This window comes from Bombus bifarius, unplaced genomic scaffold (assembly GCF_011952205.1).
Source record: "Bombus bifarius isolate JDL3187 unplaced genomic scaffold, Bbif_JDL3187 scf7180000008218, whole genome shotgun sequence".
NCBI classification, from domain to species: Eukaryota; Metazoa; Arthropoda; class Insecta; order Hymenoptera; family Apidae; genus Bombus; species Bombus bifarius.
The window spans coordinates 1,011,217-1,027,232 of NW_022884519.1; the positions used below are offsets into that span (position 1 = coordinate 1,011,217).

General features: G+C 29.0%; 2 protein-coding genes across 6 annotated transcripts; one reads left to right on the plus strand and one right to left on the minus strand.

Annotated features, from left to right (window-relative positions):
• Nucleotides 1-139: 139 nt before the first annotated feature.
• Nucleotides 140-12,113, plus strand: LOC117211175 (eukaryotic translation initiation factor 2 subunit 3, Y-linked-like). Of its 5 annotated transcripts, XM_033454840.1 has the most exons (9): nucleotides 187-383; nucleotides 988-1,051; nucleotides 1,149-1,259; nucleotides 10,386-10,619; nucleotides 10,704-10,862; nucleotides 10,960-11,189; nucleotides 11,259-11,403; nucleotides 11,501-11,670; nucleotides 11,754-12,113. In XM_033454840.1, the coding sequence occupies exons 1-9, from the start codon at nucleotides 312-314 to the stop codon at nucleotides 11,988-11,990; spliced, it is 1,422 nt and encodes a 473-aa protein (XP_033310731.1). In that variant the 5' UTR covers nucleotides 187-311; the 3' UTR covers nucleotides 11,991-12,113. The 5 variants fall into 5 exon arrangements, with proteins under 5 accessions (XP_033310727.1, XP_033310731.1, XP_033310730.1 ...); XM_033454836.1 differs by lacking the exons at nucleotides 10,386-10,619; nucleotides 10,704-10,862; nucleotides 10,960-11,189; ... (1 more) ...; nucleotides 11,501-11,670; nucleotides 11,754-12,113 and adding an exon at nucleotides 7,202-9,300 and having other exon boundaries at nucleotides 140-383; XM_033454839.1 differs by lacking the exons at nucleotides 187-383; nucleotides 988-1,051; nucleotides 1,149-1,259; ... (4 more) ...; nucleotides 11,501-11,670; nucleotides 11,754-12,113 and adding exons at nucleotides 5,813-5,921; nucleotides 7,202-9,300.
• A 288-nt stretch (nucleotides 12,114-12,401) lies between these two features.
• Nucleotides 12,402-15,942, minus strand: LOC117211173. Its single transcript, XM_033454832.1, has 6 exons — nucleotides 15,785-15,942; nucleotides 15,215-15,267; nucleotides 14,783-15,122; nucleotides 13,887-14,699; nucleotides 12,643-13,799; nucleotides 12,402-12,575 (listed from the first exon to the last, which is right to left on the minus strand). The coding sequence occupies exons 2-6, from the start codon at nucleotides 15,253-15,255 to the stop codon at nucleotides 12,434-12,436; spliced, it is 2,493 nt and encodes an 830-aa protein (XP_033310723.1). The 5' UTR covers nucleotides 15,256-15,267; nucleotides 15,785-15,942; the 3' UTR covers nucleotides 12,402-12,433.
• Between the last annotated feature and the right edge of the window lie 74 nt (nucleotides 15,943-16,016).

The window sequence follows — 16,016 nt, forward strand, 5'->3', positions numbered from 1 at the left end:
CATTCAATAATTATATTATATTTTAACACTGCAAGTAAATATTATGAAATGTAACATTTTATATATTCTAAATTTAATATTTAAAAATTAATGTACATAATATAAGAGAGATAATATAAAATCGACAAGCCGAGGAAATCTATGTTCCACGTTAATTCGAAGTATTTCCACTTGGCGTTGCTTCCGCTCTCTTGGCATTTTTACTTTTACCGACTAGTAGTCTATGTATATTCTTGATTTTAAATGAGCTATTGCCTTTTTTGAAGTGTCCCTCGCGTGGTTTACGTGTTAATAAAGGTGATTCAGTGATTATGGGTGGTGAAGAAGGTTTAGGAGTGACTACAGGTCAACCAAATCTTTATAAACAAGATCTCTCGAAGCTTGTGAGTAATAAATATATAATTATATCTTCATAATCTAACAAGCTTTCATTATGTTATATATAACCTTAATTCATATATTGTTAGCATACTATAATAATCTCTTTTTCCGTTGCATTAAATAAAAATGTTCACTGACAAAAATGTTGAGAAATACAATATTAATTTTTAAAAACTACATATTATTTGAAAAATTTCTTTTATTATTGAAATATTTTGTTTTATCAATCGTTGATGACATCTAGGATTTATATACATCATATTATCACATAACAATTTATAAATATATTGTTTTTTGCTGAATTATATGCTTTTATATTTATATTAACAATGTCAACATATGATTTTGTTACTAATAAGAATTTATCATCAGTTTTTGTTTTGCATTTTCATAAAAATTAATGTTTGTAATATAAGTTTTATAGACTACAAAAACATAGTACGTTTACAATTTTGTAAAAGTACATTTTTATAAATTTATTTCATAGAAATAAAATGTAACATACATTTTTTTGTTCTAATTTGTTGCCTTCTTTATAAGTAAGTTCTTACATTGGCAATATTTTACTATCTTAATATCAAAGTGTATAAAATTCTTGTTATTTAGGATGTCAGCAAATTAACTGCACTATCTCGCGAGGTTATTAGTAGACAAGCAACAATTAATATTGGTAAATATAATCTTTCTATGGCTATAAAGATACATATAAAACATACTGCACAAAAACAATTTTTTAGACATATATAAATTTGAAATCTTATGTGTAGGTACCATTGGTCATGTAGCACATGGAAAGTCTACAATTGTAAAAGCTATATCGGGAGTGCAGACTGTTCGTTTTAAAAATGAATTAGAAAGGAACATTACTATTAAACTTGGTAAGTAGATGCAAGTCTTATATAAAATTGACACATTGTTGTGAGATATGTATGTCCTCCACTAGCTAAGTTATTATAATATTTTTTACATAAAACCAACATTAATTCAGATCAATACTGAAACAGAATTGTTTTTAACAATATATTTCTTATTTATGTTTAAAAAATATTATATATTGCTTTTAATATAACAATGAAAAGTGTAATACATATGTACAAAGTAAAAGAAAATAATTTTTTTTATAAATATAAAAGACATTAATTTTAAGAAAATTAAAATATCATATACTATATTATTTATTTATTTATTATTACTTAGTCTGTGCCTTTCAGCTTTGGACAAGCTTTCGGTTTTACATCTCGTTTACCTATTTCGCTTCTTATATATCTACCTCCCTTCTTATCCACTCTATTATATTGCACTCCCTTAATTATTCTGTCTCTAAAACTGCAGCAACTTTTGGGCTTTTGCCTCCTTGCTGTGCTTCCTTATTGTCGTTCCTCCCCATCTTGTATTGCCCTTCTCTTCTCCGTTATTGTTTTTAGTTCTGTTAGTCCTTTTCCAGTCTCATTTAGTATTTTTTCTGTGTCCTTTGGTCCTCCCATTATTTCACATTCTTCTATTACATGTCTCAGGTCTTCTTCTTTTCTTTTACATAGCCTGCATCTCTTTTCTCCCTCTTCTTTCCAGTCCCCTGCTTTGGTCTCGTTTCCATATTTGAATCTTGCCAATATTTTTCTGTCCTTCCACTTCATCCTCCCTTCTAAGTACTTTGGTAATTCTTCTTTGGCGATATTTCTGTAATGTATATTATATTTGATTCCCTTATCCTTTTCTCCCTCTCTTCTGCTTCTCTCTTTCTTCTTTCTTCTATAATTTGGTCTACTGTCATCCTTCCTTGCTCTTCTCTTGCTTCCATCTGTGTCCCTTCATTTTTCACATCTTCTAGTCTCTTCTTTCTCCTTCTTGCTCTTTTCCCTTCTTGACCATTTCCCCAGTTTCTCTCTCTTTCCTTTATGCACTCCTTTACTAGTTCCTTTTTTGATTCTATGGCTTTCCCTTCATACCTTGCTGCTCTTCTTAATGCTTTTTCTTTGATTTCTGTTAGCTTCCATTCTTCTACCAATATATAATTTGGTGTTGTCATATCTAAACCTAAGATCAATTTCACATATCTTCTTTGTATTCTATCCAGTCTTTCTTCCATGTTCCAGCCCCATACCTCTGTTCCAAACAGCGCCACGCTCTCTACCAGTGCTCTAACCATCTTCATTCTCCTCTTGTAGTCCTGTTTGAAAATCCGTTCTCCCACGCTCCATGTTTTCTTCGTTGCTATTGTTGCTCTCTTTTTCCTGTCTTGTATGTGTTTCTCATGACTGCCGTTTTTCTGTAGTATGTACCCTAGGTATCTTAACTCGTCCACTTTTTCTAATTCTCGCTCTCCCCATTTCCATTTTCTTTGTCTTCTCTTGTTCTTTCTTTTTTCAAAAACTACTATGTCTACTTGGTCTTTTCCGTGCTCAGTTCCAATTCGGTTTCCTTTAAAATTTTTTTGAATCTCTTTAGCATTTCCTTTAGCTCCTCTTCTCTATCCGCCATCAGCACAATATTGTCTGCATATGTCAATGACCATACCTTTCTTTCTCCTTCCACTATTCCCCCGGCTTGTCCTTTCCTTATCTCTTCTTCCAGTCCTGTCACATAGATTTTGAATAATGTCGGGCTCAACGGGCACCCTTGTTTGACTCCCCTCACTGTCCAAAATTCTTTTCTCACCACATTCTTTGTTTCTGCGTACAGCTCTTTTATCCTTCAAATTAGTTTTTCACTAATCCCCATTTTTCTCATTTTCTCCTCCAATTTCTCTCTATTTAGCCTTGAATGCTGCTTTTAAGTCCGCAAAGCAGGTATATAGTTTCCCTTTTTCTCTACTCAACTGTAAAATATCATACACATTACTAACTATATAATTGATTGTTAAATGATTAATACAAGAAAAAGATAGATTATTACTAATGCCAAAAATATTCAAAATTATCAATATTTACATTTCAATATATATATTGGAGATGTAGGGATAATGGGCCTTTCTTTTGGAATTTTGGGAAGATTCCCAATACTTTGGTCTAAACTGTTTGTTATAGCTGTTCATTATAGAATTATGACAGTGGGCTTGTGGTTGAGGTGACACAACTAGTCACTGAACGTAGCCACGGTCACGGGATGAACGTTTTACTTAACAGTAGAAGTACCAACATTGAGGGACACACGTTGTATTAACAAACAAGTCCCGAGGCAGGAGCAATGACGACTCTACGCGAGTCTGCCTAGTAACGGCGCCTGGAATTTTGTTGATAACCCTGATCAATACGCAATTGACAAGTGTGATCGTGTCAGTCTTTTATTCTCATGATCATCTTGGAGAATTTACACACGTCAGTCTGTCAGCCTGAAAGATACCGTATGTCACAGCTAACATCATTTTGAGTATCAACACATATCCAATTGTATAAAGAGTTATCCCATTGACCGTGGATTCGTTTAAACCTAAGAACGTTATCTTTACTTTAAGAGTGTCTTATAATCACGTTTAATTGTTAAACCCTGTTAAATCAACTCTTGTACATATCACTGTAAATATAAACCTCTTTGAACAATTACAATGACTCGTCCTAATGAAGATACGCAACGTGCCCCAAGAACCAATGCCAACCCGACAAACCCGACATATATAATAAAAACTGTGTAAAGTCAAAACATAGATTTAATACAGTGACTCCCAAAAATATTTGGATGATTACTATGATAATATTACAATATGACTAACTTCATGGCTTGATATTTAAGTTATTTATAAGGCAATCGCCCTGGTTAGTTTTTTAATAACAGATCATTTATTATTATTAATAAGAATTATTTTTATCATTTATTTAATATAATTCACTATCACAAAATAATTTTAATACCTCATGATGAGAAACCACTTTATTTTAGAACACGTTTTAATCTGTTTGACATATTATTTACACTTTTTTTTAAATATTCTACAGTTACATATGACCATTCATTTTCGAGTCATTGTTCTAATTCGACTATTGAAAAAATTGGAGTTTTCCAAATTATTCTATGTAATTCACCTTATGAATGTACTATATATGCATGCTTTAGTCATTGTCCTGATAAAACTTAAAGCTATTATGAATTCCTATTTATTTTCTCTGTCTTTTTTTTTTTTTTGACATTTTGAACTAAATTGTTTTTACATATGCTTAAGTAAAGATTTTTATCCATAATGTTGTCATCAAGTTTTCAACTTCGTATGATGAAATACAGCCCTAGACTATTACACTAGCTTCCCTATGTTTCACTGTACCTCTTGTATTTTTAAAGTAGAATTTTTTAATCAGTTTTTGCCATACCAAAGTTCTTCCATCAGAATTATAAAGGTTGAATTTGCTTTTGTTAATAAATACTACATCTTTCCACCATGAATCATTCTTAGAAATTAGCTCTTTTATAAAATTGACTTGTTTCTCCCTATTCTCATTCATAAAAAATTGTTTTCTGGCTACTGTTCCATTGTTTCCAGCTTGTCTGATAATTCTTTGAACTGTTCCAATCGAAACGTTTTCGTAGCTTGCTTCTAATACCTCACTAACTATTTTTGGGGCATTTATTTGCGGATTTTCTTTCCCTTTTGAATAATTCTGTTTTTCTCCTTTGTACTTAAGAGACTTAGTCTTCCAGTTTGTGGAATATATTCAATGCGATCCTCAAAATAAAATCGTTGAATGATATCTGCAACAATATTTTTGCTTATATGGAGCATAGCATCAGTTTCACGATAGGTTCTTCCCTTTTTCTGGTGGAAAATTATAAATTGCAGCATGTTGAATGCTGTATTATTTCTTTTGCGACTCATTTTGGACGAGGTCATTTTTACTATTGAGAAATAGAGATTTTTCTGCTTTCTTGGAATATTGGGTTGCCAGAAGGAGATAAACAGATAAATATAAAATATGTCCGAATATTTTTGTGAACTGAAAGTACGGCGTTATTTTCTTCGGCAACTTTTACTATGCAATGTATGTGAATTTACCAAATAAATTATATGTTTTCATATTATTAAAAAAATAACCAGGGCGATTGCTTTATAAACAACATAGAACCATAAAATTAGTCATTCTGTAGTGTGTAGTGTACGAATGTTTTTGTGAGTCACTGTATATTATATACATTACTTACTTTAACAATTAGAATAGATAAATTATTAATAAAGGCATATCAATTACAGTTTGTATGAGTGATAGGTTTGAGTTTTTTTTGAGGGAAAAAATAAAGTTTAAACAAAATTGTTAACTAGAAAAATATTAATATATTTATACTTAATAATTTTGTAAAAGAACGAATTCTATCTAAAATTATTTTAGGCGTTATTTCCGCTATATTTAAAGAAAATGTTTATATTTAGAAAGAATTACTTCTTGTTCTTCATTGTATTATATTCTTTATCATTGTATTATATTCTTTATCATTTCCTACATAGATGGCGCTAATCGTCAAAAACTGTCGCCATTTCATTAAATGTACTTCCGAGTAGCTGAATCAAAAATGTTTTACAACTGATATATTTGAAAATTTAATTCTATTTCTAGTATTATGTAATTATTTAAAATATTATATATTATAATTTGTTTAATTATACGTAATAATAGTAATACTATTTCTTTTATTTCTTCCAAGTTATGTCATTTTTCGTATTTATATTTTATTTAAATTGCTTAGTAAACATATTAAATAAAATATAATTAATTTATTCTCGTAATGATTTTAAAATGCACAATTATCTACATATATTAGCATATAAATGAATTATTTTATTAATAAAGTAAGGTTAAATTTAAGTACAAATACAAAGGATAATAGAACATACTAAAATATTGATATAGCAACATAAATATAATATTCAGTTTGCAATAAAAATTTCACATATAATTTAATACACAAGTAAGTTTTTAATGCACTCTTCATGCATGATTATTTTTAATTGTAATAAATTAAATGTGTGCACTAGTTAGTATATTTCATGCATTACAAAATAAATGATCATATACAATTGAAAGATTTAAATAATTATCGATTAAAGCATACCTTAATAAATTGACTTAAAGTGCCAAAAATTTGTTGATAAAACCAAATTATTTCTGTGATTCAATTTGATATAATAGACAATGTGTGAGTGTGAACATATCTTTGTAATATAATGTATAACTTTAAGGTAAGTATAATTACATTTATTAATCAAATTTTTTATATAAATTTTTAAATTTATACATATATAATTATTATAATATACAATGTACAAATTTATTTATAGTGTAAAGAAATATAATAAAGAGCTAATAATTTCTGTTATATGAAGTTAGTGTTTTATTTATGAAAATCTTAGAAATTGGCTTAAGGTGTTTTAAAACATATTATTATTGTTTTATAATAATTACACCTTACAGTGTAATTGTAAATATAAATACAAAATTAATATTAAGGTGTGCTTTAGTCATTAAGTATATATATTATCTCAGAAAATCAGCTGATTTACCATATTCATATTATAAGATTTAAACATGAATCTTTTTATGTAACCAAATAATTTAATGGAAACTTGAAGTAATAATTTATAACATTCAAAAATGCTACTATATAATGTGTACATTCTTTTGCATAAACATTGTATAAGTTATATTAATTTTCTTATAATGGCACCAAACATTTTCCTCAATAAATGACAGAGAAGAGCGAAGAGGATTCAAGGGATTCTTGATGTTCAAGGTGATAACGTTAATACTAAGAGAAAGGGGAGAAACAATTATACAAGTTAAACACAAAATATGGGAAAGTGTGACTGGAGAGAATGACATCCTTTAAATGTTTGGCATTACAGACGCTCATGCAGAGGGCAATACCAGAGGGGAACAAGAAGAAAGTCTTGGTTACGCAAGCGAAATGTCTTCTACACCAGAAAAAAGACCAGCTTCTCCAGGATTAGTTCAACCATTGGCCAAACATCGAAAGCTTGATCAAAGATTTGTTTCTTCTGAAAAAAATAATTACAATGATAACTCTTACCATGATGATAAATCAAAGAGCAACAACTTAAACAGTAATAATGTCCATTTAAAAAAAAACCAAGAAGAGAAACAAGTAATCAACGATAGAAGAGATCTGAATTTTTCTGATAATCAAGAAATTAGTACAGAAAATATAAGACTAAGCAAATTAAATGCCAATACCAATATTGAAATGTATCAAATAGACTACAAAAAAAATTTACAAAATATTAGACTGAAGGAGCTCAGAGTTATATTGGAAGATGTAAGATATATGGATATAAAACATGAAAATAAGAAGAGAATGAAAAAGTTACTAATGGAGACTACCCTTTGGGAAGTAGAAAAGATTCTTGCAAAGAAAGAATTAAAAGGAGTGCCAACTTATTTAATCAAATGGAAGAATTGGAATTCACAGTATAACACATGGGAACCGGCGTCGAATTTAGTAAACTGCCCAGATGTTCTAGAAGAGTTTGAAAAGAGTAGATTACAATTGATCGATCGTTTCAAGAAGAAAACAAATTTTTATCCGAACGATAGGGATATTGGAGAATTTTTAAATTATCTTAAGTGTAGAGGAGAGATGATAACATCAATTTCGGTAGAACCAAATACAGTATATATTAATATAACCAAATATTTACATCTAAAGTATGTCAAAAATAGTAAATTGGAGAAAGTTATAAAACATGATATTCTCTGTATGTTAGTCATTGATTTAAGGAAAAAACAGTTAGAATCTTTAGAAGAGTGGGAAAATGAAATGAATACTATCACTAAAGGTAAACCATTAATACGGGTGGAGAATGTAATAGACTTGGAAACAGCACCTCGAGACTTCTATTATATAGAAGATTATCTACCTGGTAATGGAGTCATAATACCTGATGATCCACCTATTGGTTGCGAATGCAAGTCTTGTAATTCTAAGACAAACTGTTGCTTTGCCCAGGATAACGGACTATGTCCGTACACCCCGTCATGTAAGATTCGAGTTCCACCTGGAACACCGATATACGAATGTAACAAACGATGCAACTGCGACATGAACTGCTTCAATCGAGTAGTGCAACGTGGCAGCAAGATGAAGTTTTGCATTTTTAGAACTGCCAATGGACGGGGTTGGGGTGTGAAAACATTACAAGCGATTAAAAAAGGTTGTTTTGTCACACAATATGTGGGCGAAGTCATAACAAATGAGGAGGCCGAAAAGCGTGGCAAAGAATACGATGCCGCTGGTAGAACATACTTATTTGATCTTGACTATAATGAGTCTGAAGAAGAATGTCCATATACTGTAGATGCTGCCGTATATGGCAACGTTTCGCATTTCATCAATCATTCCTGCGATCCAAATCTCGCTGTCTATGGTGTTTGGATCAATTGTCTTGATCCGAATCTTCCTAAGCTTGCATTGTTTGCATTGAGAGATATTAAACAAAACGAAGAAATTACCTTCGATTACATGTGTCAATCATCAAAGAATAGTGAAAATTCTATAAAGCAAAATATGTCGATGAAAGAGAATTTAAATATATATATGAACACGGAATTTCAAGAGGAGTTAGAACTACGTCCAGAGACACCAGAATCAGACTTGTCGAACATTAGAACCTTATGCAAATGTGGCGCTCAAAGTTGTAGACGATACTTGTTTTGAATAACTGTTCACAAATTTATTATACTAACAGCATTATAAACATGTAGTTTTTATCAGTTTGATAATCGTGCGAGAAACTAAATAGATTAAATACTATGTTACTAGAATCGAATTGAATTTCAGCTATTTCTCTATTCATTTAATTATTAAACAATAGATTATATACTTACTTACAAAATAGTTAAAGTACTTAGGAAACGTTTGATAAAGTTTTTACAATTTTATATATATTTGTTAGAAATAATTATAGTTGAATTGTATTACATGTTATAGTTAATATCTTTCTCTTTACTGTCACAAATTATTCAAAATGACAAAACGGGAGTGACAAATTTTACTGTTTTCGATTATTTATATGAATGTTATCATAAACTTAATATCACAATATGTAATGCATTATATCACATAATATAAAATGTTTATGATTAAATGCTCGTAATTTTAATATAAATAATCATTAGAAACCTCTATATATAATAATATTCACATAAAAAGAATCGTTTCATGTTAAGAATGTTATGTAGTATAGTTTAAAAATAAGAAGTTATTTTTGGTAAACAGATGAAATATTACCAGTAAAAGTAACTTGAAGTGGTATAATAATAAAATAAATTACTTTAGACACATAGACACTTAGTCATAGGATTGCAAATCATGAATATCAAAAACTTAACATTTATTTTTCATATATGATCTATTGTATGTGTATAGAATACATACAATATATTTTCATTTGATGTTTCTATGAAACTATAATATTATATTAAAATCATTTTGCTAAAAGTGCACCATTTAAGTTGAAATTATAAAAAATATTTGTAGTAAAAATAAACTTTCAATGTGTAAATTATTGTAATACAATTTCATGTATGTCAAATTCTTACAATAATTTTAAATTCTAATTAATAGTAATATAATAACATTCCCACGTATACAAACATTGATTGTTAAATATATTAACAATTAAAATAATTTATATAACTCAAAAAAATGAAATAAAGAATTAAGTAAAAACTTATATTTCGTTATAAAAAAATAATTTTATTGAATTTTGAAATTATTATAAGACTATTGGCTTTTGTTTAATTGTCGTATTAATATTTTGAATTCATATAAAATAAATATTCTCGCAACAATTTTAAAATTATTTAAAAGTATGTATAAAAAAATGTTTCGTTGAATGTAAACAAATAAATTCATATTATTATATTAGTAATTTATCTATTTTTATATCCTATAATTAATTTTGATTTTACCTATTCATTAATCAGGACAAAATTTATAGGAATATAGAATTAGAGCAAATCTATTTAAATAAAATAATATCACGAATATTTTTAATTGGCTCATTTCAGGATACGCGAATGCAAAGATTTATAAGTGTGATAATGAAAAATGTCCAAGACCAGGATGTTACATATCCGGAGGTTCAAGCAAAGACGATTCATTCCCTTGTTTACGTCCAGTTTGTTCTGGACGATTTCAACTTGTACGTCATGTATCCTTCGTTGACTGTCCAGGACACGATATCCTTATGGCAACTATGCTGAACGGTGCTGCTGTCATGGATGCAGCTTTGCTCTTAATTGGTACATAGTTAAATTCTTTTATATTATTGTATCTGGAATGATAGTTATTTGAAATATTGAAATTAATAAATATTTATTTTGTAGCCGGTAATGAGTCGTGTCCCCAGCCTCAAACATCAGAACATTTGGCTGCCATTGAAATTATGAAATTGAAACATATTGTAATTCTGCAAAATAAGATAGATTTAGTAAAGGAAGCACAAGCAAAGGAACAGTATGAGCAAATTTTGAAATTCGTACAGGGTATTTTAATCTTGATAACAATTCTATAATGAATTTACACGAATTGTTATTGATATGCATATATAATATTAAAAACATGATCTTTTCTCTAAATTAGGTACAGTAGCTGAAGGAGCGCCCGTAATACCAATTTCTGCACAACTCAAGTATAATATTGAAGTCTTGTGCGAATATATTACGAAAAAAATTCCAGTACCTTTAAGAGATTTCACTTCGGAACCGAGATTAATTGTAATTCGGTCGTTTGACGTAAATAAACCTGGTTGTGAAGTAGATGATCTGAAAGGCGGCGTTGCTGGTGGAAGTATTTTAAGAGGAGTATTAAAAGTACGCTAAAAATACACTTTTGTTATTATGCTTACGTGAATGTAATTTTACGTATTTATTGTTTCCCAGGTGGGTATGGAAATTGAAGTTCGTCCTGGACTGGTTTCTAAAGACAGTGAAGGAAAACTGACCTGTCGACCCATATTTTCGCGGATAGTATCATTATTTGCTGAGCAGAATGAACTTCAATTTGCTGTTCCAGGTGGTCTCATAGGTAAGTAAGAGCAAATACCATAAAAGAAAAAAAAACAAATTGGACAAAATATAAATCATAAAAGAAATTTGGTAATATTTGAAAAATAAATTTTAAGGTGTCGGAACAAAAATCGAACCAACATTATGCCGTGCTGATCGTTTAGTGGGGCAAATTTTAGGAGCTGTAGGAGCTCTACCTAAAATATTTATCGAACTCGAAATATCATATTATCTTCTTAAGCGATTGTTAGGTGTGAGAACTGAGGGTGATAAGAAAGGTGCAAGGGTAAATATATTATGTGGAGATGTTATAATCAGATTTTTTTTAGTATATTTCTATTGTAATTATAAAGTATTTTTTTATAATAGGTACCAAAATTATCGAGAAATGAGGTGCTATTAGTAAATATTGGGTCATTAAGCACTGGAGGTCGTGTATTAGCCACTCGTGCTGATTTAGCTAAAATCAGCTTAACGAATCCTGTATGTACAGAAATTGACGAAAAAATTGCGTTGTCGCGTCGTGTTGAAAAACATTGGCGTTTGATTGGTTGGGGTCAAATTTGTGGCGGACAAACAATAGAACCAGTTATAGACCGAAAATAATTCCACGAATATCACGAGATAACAAAAATTTAATATAAAAAACAAATTGAAAATAATTTCTACAACATAGTGTTGTTCGAAATGTTTATAATAAAGTACGAAGTACATATAATTTGTGTGTTATTTAATGCATTTTGCTTACTATTCTTATCCTGAACATAAGTAATATATAAAATCGATAGAAATGTTTTATAAAGCTTTTATAAAGCTTAAATAAATGTTTTATAAAGTTTTTATAAAGCATTTTCTTTATCACAAATTTTATTTGTTTATTTTGTTCATTTGTTTATTTGTTTATTTATATTTATCTTTCAACAAATTTTTGGATGTCATAAATAGATACTTGATAGTTAATTGAGTTTTTTTGTGTTCAACTATTCTTTATTGTACATAAAAATAAATAGAAAAGAATTAAATATTGCGTATGAAATATTGTATTTGAATTATGTTAGATTAGGTATAGATATAAATCCTGGTTGAATATATGAAATTGACATTGAAACACAGGCTAATAGTATTGGTGAAGTGCCTGCATCTTGCATTAAACGGTGCAATTCAATTGGTTGTATAAATGAATCATCTTGTCTGAAATAAAAAAAAACATTATTGTATAAGTTCTACAAAATAAATATAACTAATAAAAATAAATTACTTTATCACAACTACTCTGTAGAATGGAAGACCAGGATCTGCTTTTCTATAGTTTTGTGTATTGGAATAAACATTGTATGATATTTTGTACTTATTCTTTTTTCTTCTTACAATTTTCTCGGATGCAGACTTAATTATTTTAAGTTTACTGAAGACTTCTTCAAGACTATTTGCATTCTTTGATCCAACAAGAGGAGTGCGTAATTGTCCAACTACTTGTACTTCATTACAATCTTCAATTCCCGTATCTTCATCATCGATAGTGATCGTTTTTACTTCGCGCCATTTAGTCTTTAATTCCGACCATGATGACGCTCCTGGCAGTATTTTAAATGAACACTGATAAACTTCATCGTTATGATTTGATGTCATATTTGTGTTTTTATGATAATTTCGTGGCCAATATCTCTGACGAGGTTCTGTAGGTAATACACTTCCAGCTATGCTACAATGTATTGATGTATTTTCCACGATTCTTTGATGACATAATTTTCTTAATGGAAAGAAATTTTGATGAAAATTATGATAAAACTGGTTTCGAGTAAAAGAATGCCTAGTCACATTGTTACTTATATTTGGCATTGTCAAATTGTTCATTGGCAAAGATGTGAATCTGTTTTGATGAACAGTAGCACTATGATTATCAAGAGCAACAAATACATTTTGAAATGTAGTATTTCTATGATGCCAATATAGATTTTGGCTGTATGTATAAGGTGGTTTATTACTATATACATAGTTGGGACTAAAGTTCCCATGTTGTCTATGTTGCATGGAAAAATAATCTTGCATGAAAACATTGTGCGCATTTGTTGCTAAATTTTGATTAAATGGAGCAATGTTTGTATTTTTTCTAACGTTATTGTTACTTATAGAGATATTATTGCACTGATACATATTTTGACTTTCATTACTTTTTGCATGTTCTAGATTTTGACTAGATCGCAATCTTTTATCTGTTTGCTGTAATTTTTTTAATTTTGCACTTTCATAATGATAGATCGTTTTAACAGGTTTTATACTATGTGGTATGTATGCTCTTGAAACTTTTATTGTAATTGTGGATTGAAATGCAATGTTTGGAATTGAATCTAATAAATCTATTCGTGTTACTGGTTTTGGTATCTCTTGAATTTCATCATCAGAAAGTTCTATCACCTAATTGAAGGAAGAATATAAAAGAGGGAGAAACATTAATATTTTAACACTGTGAATATAACTATTATAAATATCATTATACAATACCTCATGTTTTGATTTCTTTAATTGTGAATTCTTTCTAGGTGGCGAAGATAATGTAGGTTTTCTTGAATTGCACTCAGAATTTTTATAATTAGAATCTAAAATATCAGTAGCTGATAATAGTTTATCTGTTCTTCTAGGTACTAATTTAACGTTGCGTTGTATGCGAGATGCTCGCCAATTTGCTGGTATATTACTTCCTTTGGTACAATCATTCATATTATCTTTGACAACTTTAATACTTCCTAATAAAGTCTCATCTGATATAATTTGCACCTTAGAATTCCGTCTTTTTTTATTTTCATCTATATTTACAGTTTGCAAAGTAATATCCGATCTTTTCCCGTTTTTCATATCCTTTTCGCATTCAACATTTGTAGATTGAGCTTCGATATTTTCTACTGCACAAAGAAGATCATTTATGATTTCAAAGACATTATTTGATATATCTTCATCTTCTGCTAGATCTTGAAAAATCCCTGTAGGAAAATTATTAATATTTGCATCAGTTCTTTTTGGACAACTAGCAGATTTTCCATTCTGTACATCTATATAATCTTTATCTTGTTGTTGAGTATCAGTTCTCCAAAGGCCATTTTCTGGCTCAACAATAACTTTACGTTTTATATTAGAATTTTTATCACTTTTTATCTTTCTTTCTGAATCATAAACAAAACGTTGTATGCGATAACCATATCGTACTAACTGGCTATAAACTCTATATTCCTCTAATGAGCATTCAACATTATCAATTAGAAGTTCATAAGCTTGTTGGATGGACAATGCTACATCATTCCATGTAAGTTCTAAACAATTCTAAAACAGAAAATGTTTTATATTTTCTCTACCATATCAGGAAATAATTTCTGTAAATACATTAGTATTGTATTATAACATACAGCTTCTAGAAGAAACAATGCTTCTTCTGGTATTAAATACAAGGTGCCACTTTTCTCCAAACCAAAACTACTCCAATCTTGACCAGAGTATTTTGTTACTTTAGCTCTTTTCTGTTCAGGCAACCATTCTGCACTAGCTAACTGTGAAATACGATCTACTCTTTCTATAGCTATTAAATTTTTTCTAGTTATAATACCTTTTTCAATTTGCATATTTTGGAGCCAGGAATCATTTGGTTCAAATTGTTTCATTCCAGTTTTTGGAAGAGTTTTAACTGACTTCTCGTATTCATTCCATGCATTAAACTTCAAACCTTTATTTTCTATCAGTTCTTCTGCCCTGAAAAATATTAATGTTTTAAATATATGATATTAATTTCACACGAAAGAAATAAATAAGAGACATTGAAATATTTGTTATAAGATACTCACGTTAACATATTAACAGGTATCTCTGTTATTTCATTTGCCATGATTTTCTGCAACTTCAAAACAATACTTATATTCAATCAGTCAGTCATATTCTTGGTAAAATTCATTATAATTTATTGCCTGTACATAGAATTATCAAATCTTTAAGTTATCCATGGAACTTCAAAATGGGAAGCTCCGTAAGCAATTCATTATTTAATATTTAAATTTAGAGACATATATATATAAATACTGTTACATATCAATTGTTATTATTCATTCTATTCATGTTTTTGAGTTAAAGCTTAGAAAGCGCATAACAAAACTTAAAATATGCCGGTAAGTTACATTTAATAAAATAAATAAACCATTGGCATATAATGAATTAAGTGCATTTACGTAGTAACGAATAACAAGAGATATATATATATATCTATATATATATATATACAGACTACGTAAATGCACAATATATGTATATATGTATATATTGCTAGAATAGTTTTCTAGTCAAATTTTATTCTGTGACGATTAAACGAATAAACGATTTATGTAAGGTTACAAAAAATAGGTATTTATATAGGTACTTACGTGTCACACATATGTAACTCTAAGTAGAAAGCAGTCTTTCCTATTGAGGAAGATATTACATTATCTCGTTACTATTGTAAAATTATTTCAGTTTCAATTGTATTACGTTTCATTTTCTAATGTACTTATTTTCACTTTTTCTTAAATACGAAATTAGATTTGAATTACATAGCTGTATAGTTACATCGATTACGCTGTTAAGCATAGTTATCTTTACTTTTAATCCTTTCTT

Excerpts from the sequence above, each read along its gene's own strand:
- LOC117211175 (XM_033454836.1), top strand. The coding sequence starts at position 312 with ATGGGTGGTGAAGAAGGTTTAGGAGTGACTACAGGTCAACCAAATCTT. Across the intron at positions 384-987 it reads AACAAGATCTCTCGAAGCTT|GATGTCAGCAAATTAACTGC; the intron begins GTGAGTAATAAA and ends CTTGTTATTTAG. Across the intron at positions 1,260-7,201 it reads GAACATTACTATTAAACTTG|ACGCTCATGCAGAGGGCAAT; the intron begins GTAAGTAGATGC and ends TTGGCATTACAG.
- LOC117211173 (XM_033454832.1), bottom strand. The coding sequence starts at position 15,255 with ATGGCAAATGAAATAACAGAGATACCTGTTAATATGTTAAC. Across the intron at positions 15,123-15,214 it reads ATACCTGTTAATATGTTAAC|GGCAGAAGAACTGATAGAAA; the intron begins GTGAGTATCTTA and ends AATATTTTTCAG. Across the intron at positions 12,576-12,642 it reads TACAGAGTAGTTGTGATAAA|ACAAGATGATTCATTTATAC; the intron begins GTAATTTATTTT and ends TTTTTATTTCAG.